Source organism: Leptodactylus fuscus, chromosome 6 (assembly GCF_031893055.1).
Source record: "Leptodactylus fuscus isolate aLepFus1 chromosome 6, aLepFus1.hap2, whole genome shotgun sequence".
NCBI lineage: Eukaryota > Metazoa > Chordata > Amphibia > Anura > Leptodactylidae > Leptodactylus > Leptodactylus fuscus.
The window spans coordinates 41,220,412-41,245,076 of NC_134270.1; the positions used below are offsets into that span (position 1 = coordinate 41,220,412).

The following is a 24,665-nucleotide window of genomic DNA, read 5'->3' on the forward strand; positions in this document are numbered from 1 at the left end:
AAATTGGCCTCTATGCTGATGTGATACTGTCTGTCACTAAACTGATTGTTCCCATTTCAGCTTTCTAATCCACCTCGGAGGCATTTGCTGCAAGATCTTACTACAAGGTTAATGCTACCAAATCACAAACATTGAGTAAAGGTGTGGATAGAGAAACCAGATCATCCCTATCTCTTGCTTCCATTACCCGTCCAGGATGGCCCATTACCCTATCCACTACTACTGATGGTCTCAAAAATATCTAAGCGTTCCACGCACTGGGAAGTAGTTCAGAAGCTCCCACTTTCCTGGTACAGAACCTCCTTATACTTATTCAAATTTGTCCCTGGGTGTAATCCTTTATACTGGCGGGAGTGTGGAAAGCCTCAGATAGTGGGACCAATTTATTACTATGGTTGTTCAATTCCCAGTACAGCTGACACCCCCTATGTCTTTATGTATCATTGGGCTAGATTCCACCCCTCTGACACTCTGGTGTCTAGTGAGTCACATCATACTGGCTGCCCATTTACTCATTGCAAGTCCTGGAAGGTAAATGCACCTCTATCTATTAAAGAGTTGATCACCCTAATCTAGTTTGATTCTGTCATGGAAACCATGACCCATAAAATATTACTGAATCCCCCTAAAACTTCTACTCTAATTATATATTTTCCCCTTAAAGAGGATGTCCTGAAGGCTTTAAAAAATAAATAATCATACTCACCTGTCCCAAGTGCACTGGTGTCTGCCACCGATGTCCTTCCCAGCATGCATTGAAGTCACCATTGGAAGCCCCAAAGGATGTGGTGACCTACTTGAGTGACCTAAGCCACTGATTGGCCTCAGTGGTCATGTGGGGTGCAGGACTTCCGGCAGGCACTTCAGGGCATGTGCTAGAATAGACAGTGTCGGAGTCTGGAGCGCCAGGGAAAGGTGAGTGACATTCCCCATGGATGAGGGGAAGAGTAGTAACAGTCGACAATTTATTCATACGTTTCCAGGTGAATAGCAGAGGAACAATGCATAAAGTTACAGGAAAAATACAGAGGCATGTTGGCAGTCATTATTCAGTTAATAAGCAATGAGTTAAAAAAAGAATTATTTCTATAATACAAATTTAAAAAATAACACTTTGGCCCCCACGGTGCTGTTTGTATTTCTGACATGGATAGATAACATGGATGATGGCAGCGCTTGTATACCTGTAGATTTTACATCAGTTTTTTTCTTTCAGAGCAAAGCATTTGGTTTCATCAACGTCATTTACTTCTTTCTTTAGCATCAGTTTTTTTTCTGGGTCTGTTGTTTGCCATCCGAGGAAACATTGCCGCTCACATGATGACTCAAACTTCAGTAAATGGTTATCAGGTTGTGCAGCAGAAAACTCATTCGCATAGAAAATGTATTCACTGGTCATTGATGGTATAACTTCTGGAAGGTTACCTTCCTGTTCATGACAAAAGAGTTTATTATTAGAGATGAACGAACAGTAAAATGTTCGAGATTCGATATTCGTTTCGAGTAGCCCCTCAATATTCGACTTCTCGAATCGAATATCAAACCCTATTATAGTCTATGGGGGGAAAATGCTCGTTTCAGGGGTAGGCAACATTCGATCAAATTATACTTACCAAGTCCACGAGTGAGGGTCGGCTGGATCCTCCGAGAAGTCTTCTCCGTGCAGCGTCCCCGCGGCGTCTTCCGGCTCTGAATTCACTCTGCCAGGCATCGGGCCTGGGCAGAGCTGACTGTGCATGTCCGCACTACAAGCGGGCATGCGCAGTCGGCTCTGCCCAGGCCCGATGCCTGGCAGAGTGAATTCAGAGCCGGAAGACGCCGCGGCGAAGCTGCACGGAGAAGACTTCTAAAGGTAGGAGAAGAACCAGCGTTGATTGGCCGACTGTATAGCATTCAGCCAATCAATGCTGGTTCTGCATCAAACTTTTCCATTCGAATAGCGAGTGGTACTCGATCAAGTACGAGTATTTCGAATACCGTAGTATTCGATCGAATACCTACTTGCTCATCTCTATTTATTATCAAAGTTATAGTCTACAATCACAAAAGCTACATTTATACAAATTTCACTTGTCTAGAAAATGTAACGGGTCACGTGGCAAGGTACAAGTAGTCCTATCTGTGGGCATCATGGTATGGATCATAAGGAACCCAGCAGATTGGTATTATTTTATGGGGCACGATTCAGTATAACTTGTCTTTTATTTAAATCCCTGCTCTTTCTATGCTTAGGAGTCCAGTGGGCGGACCTAACCAGTGATTGACAGCTCTCTCTCTATTCACATTGGTATACAGAGGGAAACATGAGAAATCTGTGAGTCAGATTGATAAATTACAAGTTCTATTGGATCTAATTCTACAAAACTACACTAACGACCAAAACACATGTATATATAAGGGATTACAATATAAGGGTGAAAGGAAAAGTTTATTGGGTAAAACTGTATAACTGAGCCAAGTATACGGTACAAACATCTATAGTGTAACGGTGTGTGATACAATATCATATCATACTTCTAAGAGATGAGGACCAAAAAGCGAGCCAGGCATTACAGGGACTTGGATCTTACCTTAAGGATAACAGAATTACTTTGTACACACAAGATGTAATTCTTCTCCCCAACATGGCAGCTGATGGCCACTGGCAATGCATTAGAGGACATATCATTAGACTTGTATGTGTTCAGATAAAACACTGCTTGCTCCCCTAAAAAAAAAAAAAAAAAAAAAAAATGAAAAAAAAATTTAAGTTTTTAAATCAAGTTAACCCCTTCCTGCTGGTAACGTTTTTCAATAGTTTTTTTTTTTTTTTTTTTATTCCTGCCTTCCAAACCCTATAACTTCTTTACTTTTCTGCTCACAGAGCCATAGTGGTACCTTTAATTATTCTGTACCATCTACTGGGAAGCTGGAAAAATATTCAGAATGGGGTAGAATTGGAGAAAAGGTGCATTTGTGCAAAATTCTTACGGGTTTCGTTTTTACGGCGTTCACTCTGCAGTCAAAATGACATGTCACCTGTATTCTATGTTTCAATACGATTCCGGGGATACCAAATTTATATGGTTTTATTTACATTTTAACTGCTTAACAGAAATCTAAAACTGCAACTGGAAAGGTAAAGGGCCAGTGGGGACTGGCTCGGGGGGTAATTTTTTGACTTTGGGGGGTGATCTTGGCCTGCAATACCCACGATCAGAGTGGACTCTGAATTTGGGCATTAGCTCCGGATCTCTGCTCTACATAACAGCAGGGACCCAATAGTTATGGCGGCCGTGCTGCAGCAGAACGGCGCCATCTTTAAAGACCCGGAATCTGTCATACTATTGTGGCAGCTTGCGGGAAGGGATTAAAGACAATAATTATGTCTCTGGTTACTGTAACTTAGTCCACTGACAGGGACTTGAAGGGGTTTGTGTGATATTTATCCCACAGATAAGTGTCAGATCTCTGGGGGCTCCAAAGTCCCCCTGAAGTCTCCCTGTTATGGAAGCGCTAGTGATCATATGTGGCCGACACTCCCCTTGAAAGGAACTTTCAGGACTACAATCTCCAGCAGCCCCATTGAAGTGAATGAAGCTCTGTTAACACAAGTGCACTGGCATTTAAAGGGATTCTACCATTAAAAAACTATTTTTTCTAGGTAACACGTCGGAATATCCTTTAGATGTCAGACGCCTGCGCAATACGCTCTGTTCGGCGAACTTTGCCGAACGTACTGCGCATACCCGCGGCCATAGTGCCGACACCGCAATTTCACGCATGCGCAGTACGTTCCTCGAAGTCTTCGCCGAACAGAGCGTACTGCGCAGGCGTCCAACATCAAGCTGAAGAAGGAAGGGGAGGATACAGAAGAACATAGAGGCGGCGCTGCAGTCGGTTTTCGAGCAGAAATGGGGACGCCCCCATCGCATCTCCTGTGCTGGGGGACGCCCCCATCGCTGCGAGAGAACTAATTAGCATACCGGTACAAACCGGTATTTCGAACGAACGGCGCGGCGGAGAGCACTTCCAAAGGTAGGAGACGAATAGCCTTTCTAAAGGCTATTCTGACGTGTTACCTAGAAAAAATTGTTTTTTTAATGGTAGAATCCCTTTAATTCACAAGGGGGCTTCACTTTCTCCCATTCACCCCATTCTCCTGACCAGCCTCACAGCTGACACCCTTTTGATTGTACACTTGTATAGACTTGCACTGTGAAGGGGGCATTCCTCCCCACTCTTCCACCACGCTGAGCTGTGTGGCCGGCCCCTCTGACAGTGCAGTGATATTGGTAGTCAAAACTTATTGCACCAATATCTCTAGAACTGGGGCACATGCCTGCAAAACTTACAGTACACTGAATTCAGCTCACTGTCAGCTTTGTGGTGGAGCGATCCCTTTAAGTGCTATATCCATGAAATATTCCAACATTTTCAAATCAAAACAATGTGCCAACAAACAGAGAACCTAAGCAGAAGCTTACCTTCAGGGTGTCCATCTGACTTAAAAGTAGCAATGGAATCTGTTGGGTTAGCAATGAGTAGATCACTATGTATATTCCGGAAATGATATGGGATATTGGGGATATCAGGTTGTATTATGAGGCTTTCACTGGTTGGAACTTTTTCTGTAATTTTCAAAAAAAAAAAAAAATATTTGAAACTGTAGTTTAGAAACACTGGGAGAAATTACTACAAACTAGAGATGAGTGAGCAGTATTCGATCGAATACCTCCCCGCCATAGGTATCCGTGTAAGTGGCCGAACACCAAGGGGTTAAGTGCATCGAATATTCAATGCGTTAGCCCTTTGGTGTTCAGCCGCTTACACAGATACCTATGGTGGGGAGGTATTCGATCAAATACTACTCGCTCATCTCTACTACAAACCAATGTTTTATACTGTACTCTGGGCTCAAAGTGTTTAAGGCTTAGAATGGAGATACTAACATTGGTCTCCACCCGATTCCTGTCACTTTGGCTCCGAGGCTGCCTGGATCCCTGTTCTCCACTTCCTGCTTGGAGATGCCCATTCAACCAATCACTTGCCTAGGATGGCAGTAACCACTGAAGCCAGTATTTGATTGAATGGGCATCTTCAGGTATTTCCCATGCGTAGGACTCCAGAAAGTGGACAACAGAAGGAACCCAGGCAGTATCTGAATCAAAATGGGAATTGTACGGAGGTAAGTACTATAGTTATATGTTTGCATATCCATTCATAGTCCTATTAAATATATTTTTTCAATAAATGGGAAAGGCCTTTAATGTGAACAGTGCTCCAAATTTATGTATTTTCACCTAATCTTTCCCCCAAACCATCATTGCAGGTCATAGGAATACAAATAAAATAAAAGAGTGTTATCTGGAAGTCTTAGGGAATGTTCACCCAGCGGAAAATGAAGAATTCCTTTTCATTGTCTGCTGCTGTATTCGGCCGTGTGGTACCCATGGGGGAGTGTCAATATACTGAATCGACATTAAATTGTGGCTATGTGCTGCTGAGATGAATAGGCCTCCTAAGTATGGAGTCTTGAGTCGCGAAATCCACAGCAAGATCAAGTAGGACGATTATTGTTTCATTGTCCTGCTGTGATCTCTACCTCCCTTTGAAAACACTGGAAGGGAGCCTTCACAAGATGTAATGCTGCGCTCATTCTGATCGTAAAAAGACGTTCAGAATGAGCGGCGTAAAAAGCAACTCCCATTGACTTGAATGGGAGCCGGCATTCGTGCGCTCCCCATTGCAATCAATGGGAGGCTTCTTTCCCTATGCTTTCAATGTATTACGCGCGTTACATCGTGTGAAGGCTCCCAAAGGCAGATTTTGGGTAGAATATGTCATGGAGCAAAATCAGGAGCAAAATCTGCCCCCAAATCCGGTGCAAATTGCTAGGTGAGAACATATCCTAAAGCTGGTTTCAGATAACTGTGACTGTGTTCAGTCTGGGAAGCATGGTCCATGTGACGACCACATATCCCGCAGTTTGGAAGAATAGTGATGTCTGGTACTTTGGGTTTCAGACTGATCACACATCTATTCTGTACACAAAGACAATGTTTCCCAGACCGAACACAGCGTCTAAAACCAGCAAAAGTCTGATCATTTCTAACCAAGAGCTTAATAATAAAGATGTGTTGAGAGATCATTGACACCATGTTGTTTCCAACTTAACACAAAGTAAATTGTTACCAAAGTCAAATTTTGCAGTTTCATCAATTTCATTTTCTGAACAGCGCTTTAGTATCAGATTCGAGCCACCGTTGATACATGCAAGGTAAGATCCTCTCTCCAGCGATGACTCTAGAGATGTGAAACCATTATCATCCCATCTTTGGTAGAAGATAAATTCGCTGGTCTCTGATGGGATCATTAGTGGCAATTCACTCTCCTGTTAATGAAATTTCATTAGTTAGGGTACATTCACACTTAGTTACATTAGTATCAGTTTTTTTGTCCCTTGGTCATTCCAACTGATGCCAAAACTGATGTGAAAATGCGTCACTTGTCATCAGGCTTTTGTACAAATTTCTACTTCAACACCATAAATTGTCATCAGTTTTTACCATCAGTTTACAACATGATGGTCCACGAGGCATGATGGGCTGCTGAGGCCAAAAGAACAGGGATACTCAACTACTTATAGTAAAAGTCTGTTCACCGGGGTCCACCATCAAGTAAATGTACATATGTGAACGCACCCTAACTCATAATCTGTGGTGAAATTATCATGAAGAAAGTCAGTTTTCGATCCCGAAACTTTTGTAAAATTCAGGTCAAACCTAAATCATATCCAAGGTAGGTCAAAAAGAGGAGAGTATTGTAACATCTCTGCCTGTTCGGGCCTCTGCGCCACCCTCTGCTCACGTCCTGCGGCGTAGGAGGCGTGTGCAGTTTGATAATCTGCTTAAAGTTTTTAGTTGCACTGTGTGAACACGGCTCTAGTTCTGTAATTGGATTTGAACCACACCCGTCTTCTGCCCTGGTTCCCTCTGTCCATTCAGTGGTTTGATTTTGTCTTGCCTGTGATTGACAGCTTTCCTTCCTATCAGGATCAGGGCGGGTTCTTCCTCCCCTATTTAGTCTTGGCTCACAGTCACACTGGTGCCGGTTATTGCCTCTTGCTTTCTGGTATCTCTTGCTGTTTATTTACTTGTATTCTAATCCTTGACTTCTGGATTCCCTACTGACAATTCTTTTGGACTCTGATTTGGCACTGCATCGCTCTCCTGTTACCGAACCCTGGCTAGCTGGCCTCACTTTGTTGTTGTTCATCTTGTCTGCGTTTTGTGTTTCACGTATTCAGGGAGGGACTGTACTCGTGGTTGTCGCCTATTACCTAGGATAGGGTCTGGCAATAGGAAGGGAAAGCGGGGGGCTTCAGCTTAGGGCTCACTGTCTCTTGTGCCCCTCCCTCCAGGGTTCACCAGCAGCTTCTGGGGAATTATCGTCTGCTATTCCCTAACAAGTATACTGTGTGAGGAGGCCAACATGAGGAGGGGACCAGTAAAGGGAGCAGTATACTGTGTAGATGTTATACAAGGGGGCAATATATTGTGGGGGTCAGTAAAGGGTGCTAATTAGAGATGAGCGAACAGTGTTCTATCGAACACATGTTCGATCGGATATCAGGGTGTTCGCCATGTTCGAATCGAATCGAACACCACGTGGTAAAGTGCGCCAAAATTCGATTCCCCTCCCACCTTCCCTGGCGCCTTTTTTGCACCAATAACAGCGCAGGGGAGGTGGGACAGGAACTACGACACCGGGGGCATTGAAAAAAATTGGAAAAAGTCATTGGCTGCCGAAATCAGGTGACCTCCATTTTAGACGAATAGTGGATTTCAAATCCGGGTCATATGAGAATGTGAACTTTGTGACTATGAGACAGGGATAGCTGTACAGGCAGGGATAGCTAGGGATAACCTTTATTTAGGGGGGAATGTTATTAAAAATAACTTTTTGGGGCTCTATCGGGTGTGTAATTGTGATTTTTGTGAGATAAACTTTTTCCCATAGGGATGCATTGGCCAGCGCTGATTGGCCGAATTCCGTACTCTGGCCAATCAGTGCTGGCCAATGCATTCTATTAGCTTGATGAAGCAGAGTGTGCACAAGGGTTCAAGCGCACCCTCGGCTCTGATGTAGCAGAGCCGAGGCTGCACAAGGGTTCAAGCGCACCCTCGGCTCTGATGTAGGAGAGCCGAGGGTGCACTTGAACCCTTGTGCACCCTCAGCTCTGCTACATCAGAGCCGAGGGTGCGCTTGAACCCTTGTGCACACTCTGCTTCATCAAGCTAATAGAATGCATTGGCCAGCGCTGATTGGCCAATGTATTCTATTAGCCTGATGAAGTAGAGCTGAATGTGTGTGCTAAGCACACACATTCAGCTCTACTTCATCGGGCTAATAGAATGCATTGGCCAGCGCTGATTGGCCAGAGTACGGAACTCGACCAATCAGCGCTGGCTCTGCTGGAGGAGGCGGAGTCTAAGATCGCTCCACACCAGTCTCCATTCAGGTCCGACCTTAGACTCCGCCTCCTCCGGCAGAGCCAGCGCTGATTGGCCGAAGGCTGGCCAATGCATTCCTATGCGAATGCAGAGACTTAGCAGTGCTGAGTCAGTTTTGCTCAACTACACATCTGATGCACACTCGGCACTGCTACATCAGATGTAGCAATCTGATGTAGCAGAGCCGAGGGTGCACTAGAACCCCTGTGCAAACTCAGTTCACGCTAATAGAATGCATTGGCCAGCGCTGATTGGCCAATGCATTCTATTAGCCCGATGAAGTAGAGCTGAATGTGTGTGCTAAGCACACACATTCAGCACTGCTTCATCACGCCAATACAATGCATTAGCCAGTGCTGATTGGCCAGAGTACGGAATTCGGCCAATCAGCGCTGGCTCTGCTGGAGGAGGCGGAGTCTAAGGTCGGACCTGAATGGAGACTGGTGTGGAGCGATCTTAGACTCTGCCTCCTCCAGCAGAGCCAGCGCTGATTGGTCGAGTTCCGTACTCTGGCCAATCAGCGCTGGCCAATGCATTCTATTAGCCCGATTAAGTAGAGCTGAATGTGTGTGCTTAGCACACACATTCAGCTCTACTTCATCAGGCTAATAGAATACATTGGCCAATCAGCGCTGGCCAATGCATTCTATTAGCTTGATGAAGCAGAGTGTGCACAAGGGTTCAAGCGCACCCTCGGCTCTGATGTAGCAGAGCTGAGGGTGCACAAGGGTTCAAGTGCACCCTCGGCTCTCCTACATCAGAGCCGAGGGTGCGCTTGAACCCTTGTGCACACTCTGCTTCATCAAGCTAATAGAATGCATTGGCCAGCGCTGATTGGCCAGAGTACGGAATTCGGCCAATCAGCGCTGGCCAATGCATTCTATTAGCCCGATGAAGTAGAGCTGAATGTGTGTGCTAAGAACACACATTCAGCACTGCTTCATCACGCCAATACAATGCATTAGCCAGTGCTGATTGGCCAGAGTACGGAATTCGGCCAATCAGCGCTGGCTCTGCTGGAGGAGGCGGAGTCTAAGATCGCTCCACACCAGTCTCCATTCAGGTCCGACCTTAGACTCCGCCTCCTCCAGCAGAGCCAGCGCTGATTGGCCGAATTCCGTACTCTGGCCAATCAGCACTGGCTAATGCATTGTATTGGCGTGATGAAGCAGTGCTGAATGTGTGTGCTTAGCACACACATTCAGCTCTACTTCATCGGGCTAATAGAATGCATTGGCCAGCGCTGATTGGCCGAATTCCGTACTCTGGCCAATCAGCACTGGCTAATGCATTGTATTGGCGTGATGAAGCAGTGCTGAATGAGTGTGCTTAGCACACACATTCAGCTCTACTTCATCGGGCTAATAGAATGCATTGGCCAATCAGCGCTGGCCAATGCATTCTATTAGCGTGAACTGAGTTTGGACAGGGGTTCTAGTGCACCCTCGGCTCTGCTACATCAGATTGCTACATCTGATGTAGCAGTGCCGAGTGTGCATCAGATGTGTAGTTGAGCAAAACTGACTCAGCACTGCTAAGTCTGCATTCGCATAGGAATGCATTGGCCAGCCTTCGGCCAATCAGCGCTGGCTCTGCCGGAGGAGGCGGAGTCTAAGGTCGGACCTGAATGGAGACTGGTGTGGAGCGATCTTAGACTCCGCCTCCTCCAGCAGAGCCAGCGCTGATTGGCCGAATTCCATACTCTGGCCAATCAGCACTGGCTAATGCATTGTATTGGCGTGATGAAGCAGTGCTGAATGTGTGTGCTTAGCACACACATTCAGCTCTACTTCATCGGGCTAATAGAATGCATTGGCCAATCAGCGCTGGCCAATGCATTCTATTAGCGTGAACTGAGTTTGCACAGGGGTTCTAGTGCACCCTCGGCTCTGCTACATCAGATTGCTACATCTGATGTAGCAGTGCCGAGTGTGCATCAGATGTGTAGTTGAGCAAAACTGACTCAGCACTGCTAAGTCTCTGCATTCGCATAGGAATGCATTGGCCAGCCTTCGGCCAATCAGCGCTGGCTCTGCCGGAGGAGGCGGAGTCTAAGGTCGGACCTGAATGGAGACTGGTGTGGAGCGATCTTAGACTCCGCCTCCTCCAGCAGAGCCAGCGCTGATTGGTCGAGTTCCGTACTCTGGCCAATCAGCACTGGCCAATGCATTTCTATGGGGAAAAGTTAGCTTGCGAAAATCGCAAACTGACAGGGATTTCCATGAAATAAAGTGACTTTTATGCCCCCAGACATGCTTCCCTTGCTGTCCCAGTGTCATTCCAGGGTGTTGGTATCATTTCCTGGGGTGTCATAGTGGACTTGGTGACCCTCCAGACACGAATTTGGGTTTCCCCCTTAACGAGTTTATGTTCCCCATAGACTATAATGGGGTTCGAAACCCATTCGAACACTCGAACAGTGAGCGGCTGTTCGAATCGAATTTCGAACCTCGAACATTTTAGTGTTCGCTCATCTCTAGTGCTAATATAATTTGTAAGGACTGGACAAGTGGGCAATTTACTGTGTGAAGGTTAGGAAAGAGGGTGTTATACTGTGTGCATATCAATAAATGGGGTAATACACTGTGGGGGCTAGTAATGGGGATAATATACTGTGGGGGCTAGTAATGGGGAAATAAGGGGAATATTTGATCTGCAAATGGGGAGCCTGACCTACAATTTTAATTACGGGGGGCCCCATCACGAACCCAAAGATCGCATGGTTAGATATTTTTCTTTTGGAAGTGGGGCGGGGGGGGGGGAGACTTTAAATTGGTCGCCTCAGGCAGCAGAGAAGCTCGGTCAACCTAGGTGTAACAATATATCTGCATTGATGTGAATAAAGTAGTTTGGTTGTGAGAGAAAGCTCCTATTTAGCTCCAGCATCTGTTCCCTGTTTTTGCATCTATCTTTCTCTGCCTGTGCTCACTCCTACCCCTACCCTTTCCATAGATTCTATAGATGTGTAATTTTAGTCATGTCACCTGCAGTTTATCCTATCCCATATAACAGAGATTTTCAGACTGAAGTTCATTTTTTTAGTGAGGAGAAGAGCATGGGAAGCAGGGCACTGGCCTAAGAACAAAAGAAGGCATTTCTATTTGACAAGATATATTACAAAGTTATTTGTAACCACTTATAACCCCAGTTACAGGAGAAATATAACCTCCTAATACACGATTCAGAGCTGATCTGAGCCCTATAGGCTCCTGCTACTTATGTCCCTTTCTTTATGTCCCTTATGGGGGGATTGCATAATGGTGTTTCACATTACTGTATAGACAGCGCCAGTGACTGATCTGCATAGAGTGATTGGAAAGGCAGGGATGGTAATAAACCGTCCCTGCCTAATCTTCGGGATGTCTGGCTATAACTAGCAAATGGCTCCACAGACCTGCAGCTTCCTGATCTTTCCAGCTGTGAGTAATATATTAGCCATATACAGGATACAGTAAGTTATGGATATTTATTTAGGATTAGATCTTACCTTAAAAATAACTGAATCACCCTCTACAGTGAGGATGTAATTCTTATCGTCTATTTCGCAAATGATGGCCACTGGTATTCTACCCTCATCGCCAGCAACCTCTTTGAATGGGATCTGGTCGAACACTTGATTTTTCCCTATAAAAAAAGAGATGAATGAATCTAAGGAACAATCTATTATTTTATGAATGTCCCAAAATATGGAAAAATGTTGTTTCTGCTGTTTTTGCCACAAAGCCCAGGACATTAGGGTCTTCAATGGGCCCCTGATGTTTTTTGTTTTTTTAAATAGGCCACTACCTGTTGAAGTAAGTCCAGCAGGTAACGGGCCCTATTTACTTACTGATCCCCGCTGTTGCTCATGGCCACCTGCATGTGGATGCGGATGTGAGCAGGAGCAAGGATCAGCAAATGAGGCCGCAGGCCCACAAACCCCACGCACTGTTATCATTATACTCTGTGGTCTTTTCAAATGCCAGAGTATTATAATCGGAGGACCAGGGGAGGGGAGGGAACATAAATAACATTGTTAGGATGTTCAATACACATCACAAAGCTCCTGATCAATGAGGCCTTCAACTTACATCGGTCATCTTGACACCAATTAATATTGTAACTTGAGGGACCAATGCAATGAGAGATTGTCCTATCTGGAAAATCTAACTGAGAATCTTGATCGGTTTCAGATCCTGCCTAAAAAAGATCGTAAACAGAATTCTGATCCTGATCGCTTAACCCTTACTTGCAACTTAACTTAACTGTAACTTAACTGCACAGAACCGCTGCCGCTTCCCGGAGCTCCAGGCCATTGTTTTCGCTCATTTCTTCTCTCATTCACATGCCGGCAGAGTGTCATGTACACCCCCGCCTCCCTAGGCTAGTGTTACTGATGCTGGGAGTAGGCGGGGCTTGTTGTGGCTTAGGAGAGTGTGGGCGGGTACAGGGTGGGGAGACGTGAGTGATTCACTATGGAGGTGGGGGCACTTATGATGCTCTCCTGGCGTCTGAATGAGAGAGGAGAGAAACGGACAGAGAACAGCAGGCCGGAGTTCCGGGGAGCGGTGTACACACCGGGAGGGGAGGCGTCAGCTAACTGAACAACAGGGGGGGACTAAGTAGCCGGCAGATTTTTTAATCACTACACAGTGTGGAGTCCAAAAATTGAAGGCTTCAATTCCACGCTGTGTAGTGAATAGCATCGTTTTTTTAAATCCGATTTTCGATCATTAAAAAATCCCATTGACTTGCATTAGGATCGGAATTTGGATCGGGATGGGGTTCAGATGGAAAATGATCGGAAATCAGATTTTGAAATCTCAAGATCGGCTCAACCCTAATATAGATTAGATAGATAGGTAGATAGATAGATAGATGATAGATAGATTGATAGATAGATTGATAGATAGATAGATAGATAGATAGATAGATAGATAGATAGATAGATAGATAAACAGATAATATATAGACTGTACACTATATGTGGGGATAATGTTACTCCATAAGGAGAAACCAACTATTAGGTGTGTGGAGACTTATACAGCCATAGTCGCTCCACTGTAAGGGATCATGGGAGGAATATGCAAATCTGTCTCCCAAGATGTAAATAGGGAGACAATGCCTCTGTTATGCCGCCCTCTATAGGAAGTACCCTGAACATCATGCCCGACTTCCCAGAAGCCTTTACTGCATAACTGGGATTTTTACCAAGTCAATTTCTCAGCTACGGATGGCCGTTTTGGTCTGGTTGGACCTCGTCAGCGCAGCGTAGAGAGAACTTGGTAAAAATCCCACATTATGCAGTAAAGGCTTCTGGGAAAGTCGGGCATGATGTTCAGGGTGCTTCCTATAGAGGGCAGCATAACAGAGGCACTGTCTCCCTATTTACATCTTGGGAGACAGATTTGCATATTCCTCCCATGTACACTATATATACACTCTGATTGTCCTACAATTTCACTGTCGCTTACATCTATTCTCATTCAGTGCAAGCTGCTCTATTCCGTTTTGTGTAAAATCCACCCATGAGGTTTCCTGATGGGATAGGCTGCAGACCCTCACCACTAAATCTGTCATCTTGCATCAAGTATCAATTTTGTGTGAGGGTGAATCTGGAGCATTATACTGTCTGCACTATGGACATTATTCTCACAGAGGAATAACATTAAGATATGAAATCTTGATCACCTGTCCCCAGCATTACAGTGTCTGACACCACAGCCTATTCGGTCATGCATTGTGCCTTATTCCCCCTGTACCCCACATGACAGCCAATTAGGCGTCCGCTGGAGTGGAACCAGTGATGTCACTCACATATGTCACCAGTCTCTTTCCAGGCAGCTGATTGGCCTCAGCCGGCAAGTAAGGTGCATAGGTTCCGAGGGCCAAACATGGGGTGTGACCCAACGGATTATAGCAGTGGACACCAGAGCGTCAGGGAATTATTTATTTTATTTTGTCTAAATCTGCAACACAAAAATCTATTCCTTTCTACTTTATATGAATTTCACTTTCGTAACTCTCCACTGTATATACATGTATATATTTTTTGTTGTTTCTTAATTTAAGTTAAAAACATGAGACAACATACATCTACCTTCAGCATCGGCCTCTGATTGGAAAGTGGCAGAGCTCTCTTCTGGGTCAGCAATGAGAAGATCCTTCTGGAAATTTCTTATTCTAAACTGGTTTTGCATTCTGTCAGTCTGTATAAATCCCTTTGTCCCAATGAAAGGATCTGTAATCAGAAAAAAAATATGATAGAAGTAACTGAGTACAATAATGTGTCAGAGATAAACATGTGAAGCGAGAAAAGAACAGAATAGCAATACGAATATAACATGGCTAGGGCTATTTTTTTTAGTGATTTACTGAAGGATAAAAAACACTTGCAACTTGGTGTTTCTCAAAAATGTGGTATCTTTCGGCTTCTGCAGCTGCTATGTTTTGTACTACATAGTCGGCTGCAGTGTCACTTTCCTGCCTGTTTGTACAAGGCGATTTCTGACCAAATCAAGGCTTCATTCTGATTGATTGTCAAGTCACCTTAGGGGGCATTCACACGGAGTAACGCCGGGCGTATATCACAGCCGTACACGCCGGTGTTATGGCAGACTGCCGAACACTTCCCATTCACTTCAATGGGAGCGCTCGTAACAGCGGCGTTTTTTTTTGAGTCTTCACTCTTTATTCGTCTGGGTTCACACATGGAGTGATAAGCAGAAAATAACTTCTCTATTGACTCTACTGAAAGCCAGTCAGCTTCATGACCACGGGGTAACGGGTGCGGTGGGTCATGCACTTCTCCCGATCGATGAAGAGAGTGTTGGCTTTGTTGGTTATGTCCTTCTCCAGAGACATCCTGGTGTCCTCCAGGTTCCTGAGGGACTGCTCGGACTCCTCCAGCTTCTGCTTCAGGTACTCTACCGACTCCGACAGCTCTCCGACCTCACTGACCAGCCTGAACTGTACGGGATCTCTGCACAGCTCCACATTGGGCCTGTAGGACCTCTGATACAAGCGAGTCTGAGCAACCTTCATAGGAGCCTCCTTATCTTTTATGGCCTGCTTGAGGGCAGCAATATTATTCTCCTGACCTCCGATCTCCTTCAGGGTCTTTTGCAAATGGTTCTCCAGCTTCCTTTTGACGTCCTCTACTTCCTCGCACCGCCTGGCGAAGGCGCTGTTGACCACATCGCACTGGGATCGCAGATCTTCGGCGGTGTCCTGCAGGATATTGTCGATCAGGGACCGGAGATTGATGGAAGCCATTCTCTCTCTTTCCGCCTTGTATATGTTCTCGTGACTGTACTGAGACCAGGATTCCGGTGTGGACGTGTTGTCCTCAAATTTAGAGGAGTGGTGATGGAATTGGATCTCGGTGCTTTGGTTATTGTAGTGCCCACACTTGTTGTTGGTGTCATAGGCCTCCACCTTGTCTGACCAGTCCATCTCCAGCTTCTCCTTGGCGTCTCGGTTCTGCCTGATCTGTTGAATGGTTTGGTCCAGGGTCCTCTTCAGAAGATCTTGCACATTTCTAATCAGCTCCACCTCCCGCAGCAGCTCCAGCTCCACTATTGCATCTTCTAGACACAGTCCAACTGACGCTTGGCGCAATAAGAATATTTCCATGTTTTAGGCCAGTTTGGACCATGTTTTCTAACAGTCTTTCTTTTTCTGCTGGATCAGACAGGTTTACCAATGGCCCCTCCTTTTTTGCATTATAAAACTTACCTTTTGTCAGTTTAAATCCATCCATCTTGCAAAAATCTATAAAAACAAACAAAAAATAAAAATAAATTGGCGTTATATGGCATAAAAATTCCCATTACATTTGCAATACCCAGCTCCTAGGTGTACAGGTTGTCACTGAGGAAATCCAGCTTATGGGCAATGCTTCATGGGGAAGAGAATGCAAATGAGCTCTCCTCCAGATGGAAGGGGACACAAGAAAGAAAGTTTTCTTCTTTCTGGAGGAGACCAAGTTTGTATTCATGTTTAATACACAAACAGTAAAGCTGCCATAGATGTAGACGTTGTTAGGAAAATGCACATAATATAATGCAGTCACATATTGCTAATATAGGCTAAATCCCTACAGAGCTACATTAGGAAAAGGGGCAACTTTGGTCATAAAACAGCTCATGAATTTATGGCTGTTTTTCTTTAAATTGCCCATGCCCTTTTGGGTTTACTGCTGAATAACATCCAGATATTTTGTCCCGTGTCCAGACATAGGTTGTGCCACCCACTGGAGGCCAAAGCAAAGTCTGACTTAAGCAGAAGTTTAAAATAATTCAATAGGACACAGGTTATTGAGTGACTGTGTGAGTATTAAAAAAAAAAGCAATATATAGTACAGGGGCCAAAACAGGGGGCAATATCCAGGGTGAGGGTCAAAAAAGGGAGCAAGATACAGCATGAGGGTCAAAAAGGAGATCATTTAAAGTGTGGGGACAAAATAGGGAAAAATATGCAGTGTGGAGGCCCAAAAGGGTACAATATACTATGTGGGGCCAATATACTGTATAGAGCCCAACACAGGGGGCAATATACTGATTTTGGGCCAATAAGGGGGGACTATACTGTGTCGGGCGGAAGTAAATGGGGCAAATGTATTGCATTAAACTTATTTGCTCTTGCACAGTATTTTCTCATGGCCTGTGGGCATGCGCAGTTTTCTCTGCTCAAGGCCAGAGGCCTTAGAAGTTACAAGCTACCGCTGGAAGAAGAGGCTGAAAATGACTCTGCTGAAGAAGAGGAGGCGGCGCTGGAGAGAGCTCTCTCGCAGCATTGGGGATGCCCCCAGTGCTGTCTGAGAGCTGGAGCCCGCCCCCAGTGCTGCGAGAGAGCTAATTTACATATCGTGAAAAACCGGGATTGTAGGCGAACGGTGGTGCGGAGAAGACAACGAAAGGTAGGAGACAAATAGCCTTTCTTAAGGCTATTCCGACGTGGTACCTACAAAAAATTGTGTCTGCCTGATGCCTGCGTTTATGATGTTGTTAAGTTGCGCATATTTTTCTGTAATATCTGAATATAGGGACTTAAAAATGCTAAGGCCAAACCGCAGCATTTACACCATGTTTGGTGACATCATGTCCATTAGTCACATGGCCATAATGGAACTTAGTTCCATTCCAACGAATAGCGCTAAACTGCAGTACCAAACACAACCAGTATACAGTCATGGCCAAAAGTTTTGAGAATGATACAAATATTAATGTTTACAAAGTCTACTGCTTCAGTTGTTCCAATGGCAATTTGCATATACTCCAGAATGTTATAAAGAGTGATCAGCTTAACAGCAATTACTTGCAAAGTCAATATTTTCCTAGAAAATGAACTTTATCCCCCAAAACACATTTCAACATCATTGCAGCCCTGCCTTAAAAGGACCAGCTAACATCGTTTCAGTGATTGCTCCATTAACACAGGTGTGGGTGTTGATGAGGACAGGGCTGGAGATCAATCTGTCATGATTAAGTAAGAATGACACCAGTGGACACTTTAAAAGGAGGCTGGTGCTTGGCATCATTGTTTCTCTTCTGTTAACCATGGTTATCTCTAAAGAAACACGTGCAGTCATCATTGCACTGCACAAAAATGGCCTAACAGAGAAGAGTATCACAGCTAGAAAGATTGCACCTCAGTCAACAATCTATTGCATCATCAAGAACTTCAAGGAGAGAGGTTCCATTGTTAGCAAAAAGGCTCCAGGGCGCCCAAGAAAGACCAGCAAGCGCCAGGACCATCTCTTAAAAGTGTTTCAGCTGCGGGATCGGGCTACCAGCAGTGCAGAGCTTGCTCAGGAATGGCAGCAGGCAGGTGTGAGTGCATCTGCACGCACTGTGAGGCGGAGACTCTAGGAGCAAGGCCTGGTCTCAAGGAGGGCAGCAAAGAAGCCACTTCTCTCCAGAAAAAACATCAGGGACAGACTGATATTCTGCAAAAGGTACAGGGAGTGGACTGCTGAGGACTGGGGTAAAGTCATTTTCTCTGATGAATCTCCTTTTCGATTGTTTGGGACATCTGGAAAACAGCTTATTCGGAGAAGACGAGGTGAGCGCTACCACCAGTCTTGTCTCATGTCAACTGTAAAGCATCCTGAAACCATTCATGTGTGGGGTTGCTTCTCTGCCAAGGGAATCAGCTCTCTCACACCAAAGAATGGTACCAGAATGTCCTCCAAGATCAACTTCTCCCAACCGTCCAAGAGCAGTTTGGCGTTCAACAACGCCTTTTCCAGCATGATGGAGCACCTTGCCATAAAGCAAAGGTGATAACTAAATGGCTCAGGGAACAAAACATAGAGATTTTGGGTCCATGGCCTGGAAACTCCCCAGATCTTAATCCCATTGAGAACTTGTGGTAAATCATCAAGAGACGGGTGGACAAACAAAAACCTACAAATTCTGACAAAATGCAAGCATTGATTGTGCAAGAATGGACTGCTATCAGTCAGGATTTGGTGCAGAAGTTGATTGAGAGCATGCCAGGGAGAATTGCAGAGGTCCTGAAGAAGAAGGGTCAACACTGCAAATATTGACTTGCTGCATTAACTCATTCTGTCAATATAAGCTTTTGTTACTCATAATATGATTGCAATTATATTTCTGTATGTGATAAAAACATCTGACAACACACATAAAAACCAGAGGGCAGCAGATCATGTGAAGATATAATATTTGTGTCATTCTCAAAACATTTGGCCATGACTGTACAATGTACTGTGCTGAGATTAGTAAGCACTTGTCCAAATGCTGCAGCCCCTTCAATCAGATGATCAGTGGGGACAGGTGATCAGTATCATCTCCTCCAAACATACTCAATGGCCACCACCATGTTACAAAACACATTGCAGTGATAAACAATATCTATAGCTCCCTGGAGTACTGCTCTTGCTGCTCAGTCCCCTACCACCTGCTGTGTGCATCACCCTTATCCTCCTATTGCTATGACATCACCCATCCTACCCAAGCAGAGCAGTGCTCCCAGGGCTGAAGCAATGCACTGAAGCAGAACTGCCTCATTTTCATAAAACTTCAAGGTTCTTTTTCTCCAAATCTAAGGGGCCCCCGGAATCCAGAGCATCAGGCTTTCAGCCTGATGGGTTGAATCTCGGGAGCTCCATAGCTGTATCGATGTGTTATGCTGTGCACACCAATACAGTTTAATCCCATGACGAAGCAGGGAGATGAAAAGTTGCAAGAAAGTTTTATCTGTGCTATATTGCTATATATATCAGAATATATATATATATATATATATATATATATATATATATATATATATACATATACTAGCTGTTACCCGCGACTTCGTCTGCGGTGATTGTAGAAGTGGGTATATACAGGCGCGGGTAAGGTTTTCGTACTGTGTATAAGGGATGGGATATGAAATGTAAGTTTGTATCTTGTTTTTGCTATAATTCAGAGAATACGTGAGACTTTTGTGTTGAATGTAATTTGTATTTGAGCTGTTATATATACGGTGTTGTGAGAAACTTTACATAGTGACTTTGGGACAGAAGTATTTGAAGTTAACCCTTTCCCGCCGATGGCATTTTTTGATTTTCGTTTTTGACTCCGCTCCTTCTAAACCCCATAACTTTTTTATTTCTCCGCTCCCAGAGCCATATGAGGTCTTAATTTTTCCTGGGACAATTTTTTCTTCATGATGCCGCCATTATTTATTCTATATAATGTACTGGGAAGCAGGGAAAAAATTCTGAATGGCGTGGATTTGAAGAATAAATGCAGTTCTGCGACTTTCTTACGGGCTTTGGTTTTACGGCGTTCACTGTGCAACAAAAATGACATGTCCCCTGTATTCTGTGTTTCGTTACGACTCCGGGGATACCAAATTTATATGGTTTTATTTACATTTTGACCCCTTAAAAAAATCCCAAAGTGTGTTAAAAAATTATTTTTTGAAAAGTCGTCATATTCTGACAGCCGTAACTTTTTTATACGTGCATGTATGGGGATGTATAGGGCGTCTTTTTTTGCGGGACTGGGTGTACTTTGTAGTTCTACCATTTTCGGGAAATGTTATTGCTTTGATCACTTTTTATTCAATTTTTTATCAGAATCAAAACAGTGAAAAAATGGCGGTTTGGCACTTTTGACCATTTTTCCCGCTACGGCGTTTACCGAACAGGAAAAATATTTGTATAGCTTTGTAGAGCGGGCGATTTCGGACGCGGGGATACCTAACATGTATGTGATTTACAGTATTTAACTACTTTTATATGTGTTCTAGGGAAAGGGGGGTGATTTGAATTTTTAATCCTTTTTATTTATTTTCTTTATATATTTTTTTACTTTTTGTAAACTTTTTTTTTTGCATTTATTAGACCACCTAGGGGTATTGACATGGGTGGGTGGTGTTGCGGATTGTCAGAGCGGTGGGGGTCGGCAAACATGGCTGCTCCGGAGCGTTAAAGAGAGCCCCCTGGAGTATCGTTAAGGTGAGGGGCAAAGTGGTAAAGTCTATGTATATGTGATTGTGTGGGGTTAGGGGCGAGGCTGTAGAGGGCAATATGAATTTTGTGGCTTGCTATGGTCCAAAGTGTGTGAGATTGCAGAGATGGTGGTGTGAGTTTGGGTTTTGTGGGGGTCCTGGCACAAACGTATGTGCGCTATTGTGACAAAAAGTAGCCTATTGCGCAATCGGGTGTATTAACTATGTTTGTGGAAAATTTCAGCCAAATCGGTGGAGCGGTTTTTCCGTGATTGAGGAACAAACATCCGAACATCCAAACTCACAAACCCACAAACTTTCACATTTATAATATTAATAGGATATATATATATATATATATATATATATATATATATATATATATATTCTTATATTCTTCCTACCTTGAACCTCTCGGATTGAATAGAGAAGCTGTTTTGTAAAGCTGATTCCCCTGAACGCCGCCTGTATCTACTGTCTGTACGGAGAGATCAATTCTCTTTTTATTTGTGGTTAATGGGAGTCTCCACATTTCACAGTGATGATGTCATTGTACCTGTGCGATACACCTAAACATTGCATGTCTCTTCGCTGGAACAAACCTGTCTATCACACCCCACGTATGTCCCTCCTATCAGTTTTAATTGGTTTGCTAAGTCTCAGCAATCTTAGGAAATGAGTGAGGAAACTTCTCTTGAGTAACACCACAGCGAAGTTTCTGTATCAAAATGTTTTTTCTTTGTTTTTGTCTAGGAATTGTTATGTATCTGTTTCCTTGCATTTTATACAATAGCCTATGTTGAGGACAGTGTGGTGGGTCAGAGGTTAGCACTGTTTCTTTTTATTGATAGGGTCCGGGGTACGAATTAGCGATGAGTAAACTGGTTCATTTCCCCCAGATCTGTTACTCATTTTGATAAAGCTCAAATCTGAGCGAATCTGAACATTTTTGCAGTTTGATTTATAGAAGGTACATAAAATGGGAGCCCTCATGTGAAAGGCTTAGAGAAAAGGATGACATGACCACAGTGAGCAGGCAGGCTCATCCATAATGCACCATAAGCAGCCATCATGACTGAGGACAGACAATCATGAGAAACTATAGGACTATGGTCACTGATAGGCAGTATAAAAAGTCCAGACTGATAGAGAAGGTGTCCATTTTGGGGGGTGAGTTTAGACAAATAGGATCTCAGGCAGTCAGAATGAGATAGGCTAGATAATACAGTTTGGGGGTTTATGGGGATTAGTGTACTTACACCTGGAGAAGAAGACTTAAAACATACCTCCAGTTCTAAACAGCTTTTCATAATTGAATAGTGCATTTAAAGGGATCCTATCACTCAGACATTATTTTTCTAGATACCACATCGGAATAGCCTTAAGAAAGTTCTTCTCCTACCTTTCGTCGTCTTCTCGTCAGAGAAGCAAACCCACAAAGCGGAATCTGGGTGCAGGTGTGAACTCGCCCTTATGCGCCATCTGAAAACAGACCATTGATGTTACTAGGAAGCTCATATATTACTGGAGTTACTTCATAGCATGTATATTTAAAGAGAAACTGTCTGATCGATGTGGGTCACTATACTACGCACAGGTCCTTTACAGACCAGCGACATATATTTGCCACATCAGGTGTGTGTGATCTCCTTTTTTACTAACCCAGAGAGGCAACTGGCCTCTCCCAGCTCACATATGCATATCACTGGTGGGATAGCATTGGCATAACTAGGAATGGTGGGCCCCCGTGGTGAACTTTTGACATGGCCCCCCCAAAGACCCCAACTGACCCCACCCTCGAAGAGCCCGACTATGGCATAGTGGCCCCTGCACACAGAATTATTCCTCATAGTGGCCCCTACACACAGTGTTATTCCCCATAGTGACCCCTGCACACAATATTATGCTCCATAGTGGCGCCTGCACACACTATTATGCCCCATAGTGGCCCCTGCACACAGTATTATGCCCCATCGTGGACCACCCATCAACAACTATACTCTGCGGTCTTTTAAGAGCCCTAAATGACCTGCTAACTCTAATGTAAACCTTGAGGGGGAGCTGTAGCAATGACTGCCGCTAGTCTTATTTTCAGGGGAGGCCTTATAGTTCTAAGCTTGGTAAAAATTGCACTAGGTCTTATTTTCAGGGGATATCTTATTTTGGAGGAAACAGGGTTGCTAGCTACCTGAGGGGTGAGATCATCATTTGGAAACTGAATTAAGCACTACCGTGCCAAAGGCTGGTCTCAGAATGGATATCCAGGCGATGGAGTTTGATGAAAGTAGAAGAGTTCCAGGAAGCAGAATTACAAATATCCAGGATAGATACTTGTGCGTCTACAGCCCATGAAGTTGCTGTGGATTGTGTAGAATGTGCTAAATTATTGGTTTCCAAAATAGTACAATGAACAAAAGAAGCTTTTCCCAAAAATTCATCACTCCAAGAATGGATCCTATAGTATGAGGTTTAAATAAAACTTTTTTTCACTGTCTCTTGTGCCCCTTCCTCCAGGGTTCTCCAGCAGCTATTGGGGAATTGTCATCTAGCAATTCCCTAACACTCTCTCTTAAATAATTCAGAAAATTTAGATCTAGTTATGTCTGAACTCAAATCCTATTTCCTCTTCAATGTGGGGTCTGTTACTGACCCACATATTTTGTGTAATGCGCATAAAGCATTCATTAAGAGCATCTTCATTAAACTTGGATCCCATCTTAAGAGAGGAAGAACATTTCAGACATTGTGTAACATCTCTGCCTGTTCGAGTCTCTGCGCCTTCCTCTGCTTGCGTGCTGCGGCGCAGGAGGCGTGTGCAGTTTGATAATTTGCTTAAAGTTTTTAGTTGCACTGTGTGAACACGGCTCTAGTACTGTGATTGTATTTGCACCACACCCGTCTTCTGCCCTTGTTGCCTCTGTCCATTAAGTGGTTAAATTTTCTCTTGCCCTGTGATTGACAGCCTGCCTTCCTGTCAGGTTCAGGGCGGGTTCTTCCTCCCTATTTATTCTTGGCTCTCATTCACACCAGTGCTTGCTATTGCCTTGTGCATACTTGCTCCTTGCTGTCACTATTTTTGCTTGCGTTCTTATCCTTGACCTTTGGCTTTCCCTACTGACTATTCTTTGGACTCTGATTTGGTACTGCATTGCTCAACTGTTACTGACCCTTGGCTAGCTGACCTCCCTTTGTTGTTGTCCGTCTTGTCTGCATTTTGTGTCTCACATATACAGGAAGGGACCGTCTTCGTGGTTTCCGCCTATTACGTAGGATAGGGCCTGGCAATAGGAAGGGACAGTTGGAGGCTTCAGCTTAGGGCTCACTGTCTCTTGTGTCCTGTCCCAGGGTTCAACAGCTACTGGGGAATTGCTGTCCTAGCAATTCCCTAACACATTGACTACTTAACCAATAATTATTATAAACAATTCTCCACAATCCTGGCCCCCTGTTTACTGCTTTCTTTAATAATGCTGCAATTGATGGCGACAATTATAACACTGCCCAAACCTGGGAAGACACCAACCACTCCCCTTAACTTTCATCCGATCTCCCTACTGATTGGTGATGTCAACATTTATTCTACAATATTAGCTGACTGTCTCTATAGGGTACTGCCCACTCTGGTGTGTCTAGATCCAGGGGGCTAAACATCAACAACAGCACTCCCCAAGGCCGACCCTAACCTCCAATATTTTTACATTGGTGATGGAACCGTTGGCAAAA

At 44.3% G+C, this 24,665-nt stretch overlaps 2 protein-coding genes across 2 annotated transcripts; both read right to left on the reverse strand.

Moving 5' to 3' along the window:
* Window positions 1-1,153: 1,153 nt before the first annotated feature.
* LOC142209975 (uncharacterized) lies at window positions 1,154-14,054 on the reverse strand. The gene is made up of 6 exons (XM_075279009.1): window positions 13,949-14,054; window positions 11,983-12,119; window positions 6,175-6,373; window positions 4,467-4,610; window positions 2,571-2,707; window positions 1,154-1,429 (listed from the first exon to the last, which is right to left on the reverse strand). Exons 1-6 carry the CDS (start codon window positions 14,052-14,054, stop codon window positions 1,199-1,201), a joined length of 954 nt encoding a protein of 317 aa, XP_075135110.1. The 3' UTR covers window positions 1,154-1,198.
* Window positions 14,055-15,168: 1,114 nt separating this feature from the next.
* Window positions 15,169-16,109, reverse strand: LOC142209976 (tektin-4-like). The gene has a single exon (XM_075279010.1). It carries the CDS (start codon window positions 16,107-16,109, stop codon window positions 15,222-15,224), a length of 888 nt encoding a protein of 295 aa, XP_075135111.1. The 3' UTR covers window positions 15,169-15,221.
* Between the last annotated feature and the right edge of the window lie 8,556 nt (window positions 16,110-24,665).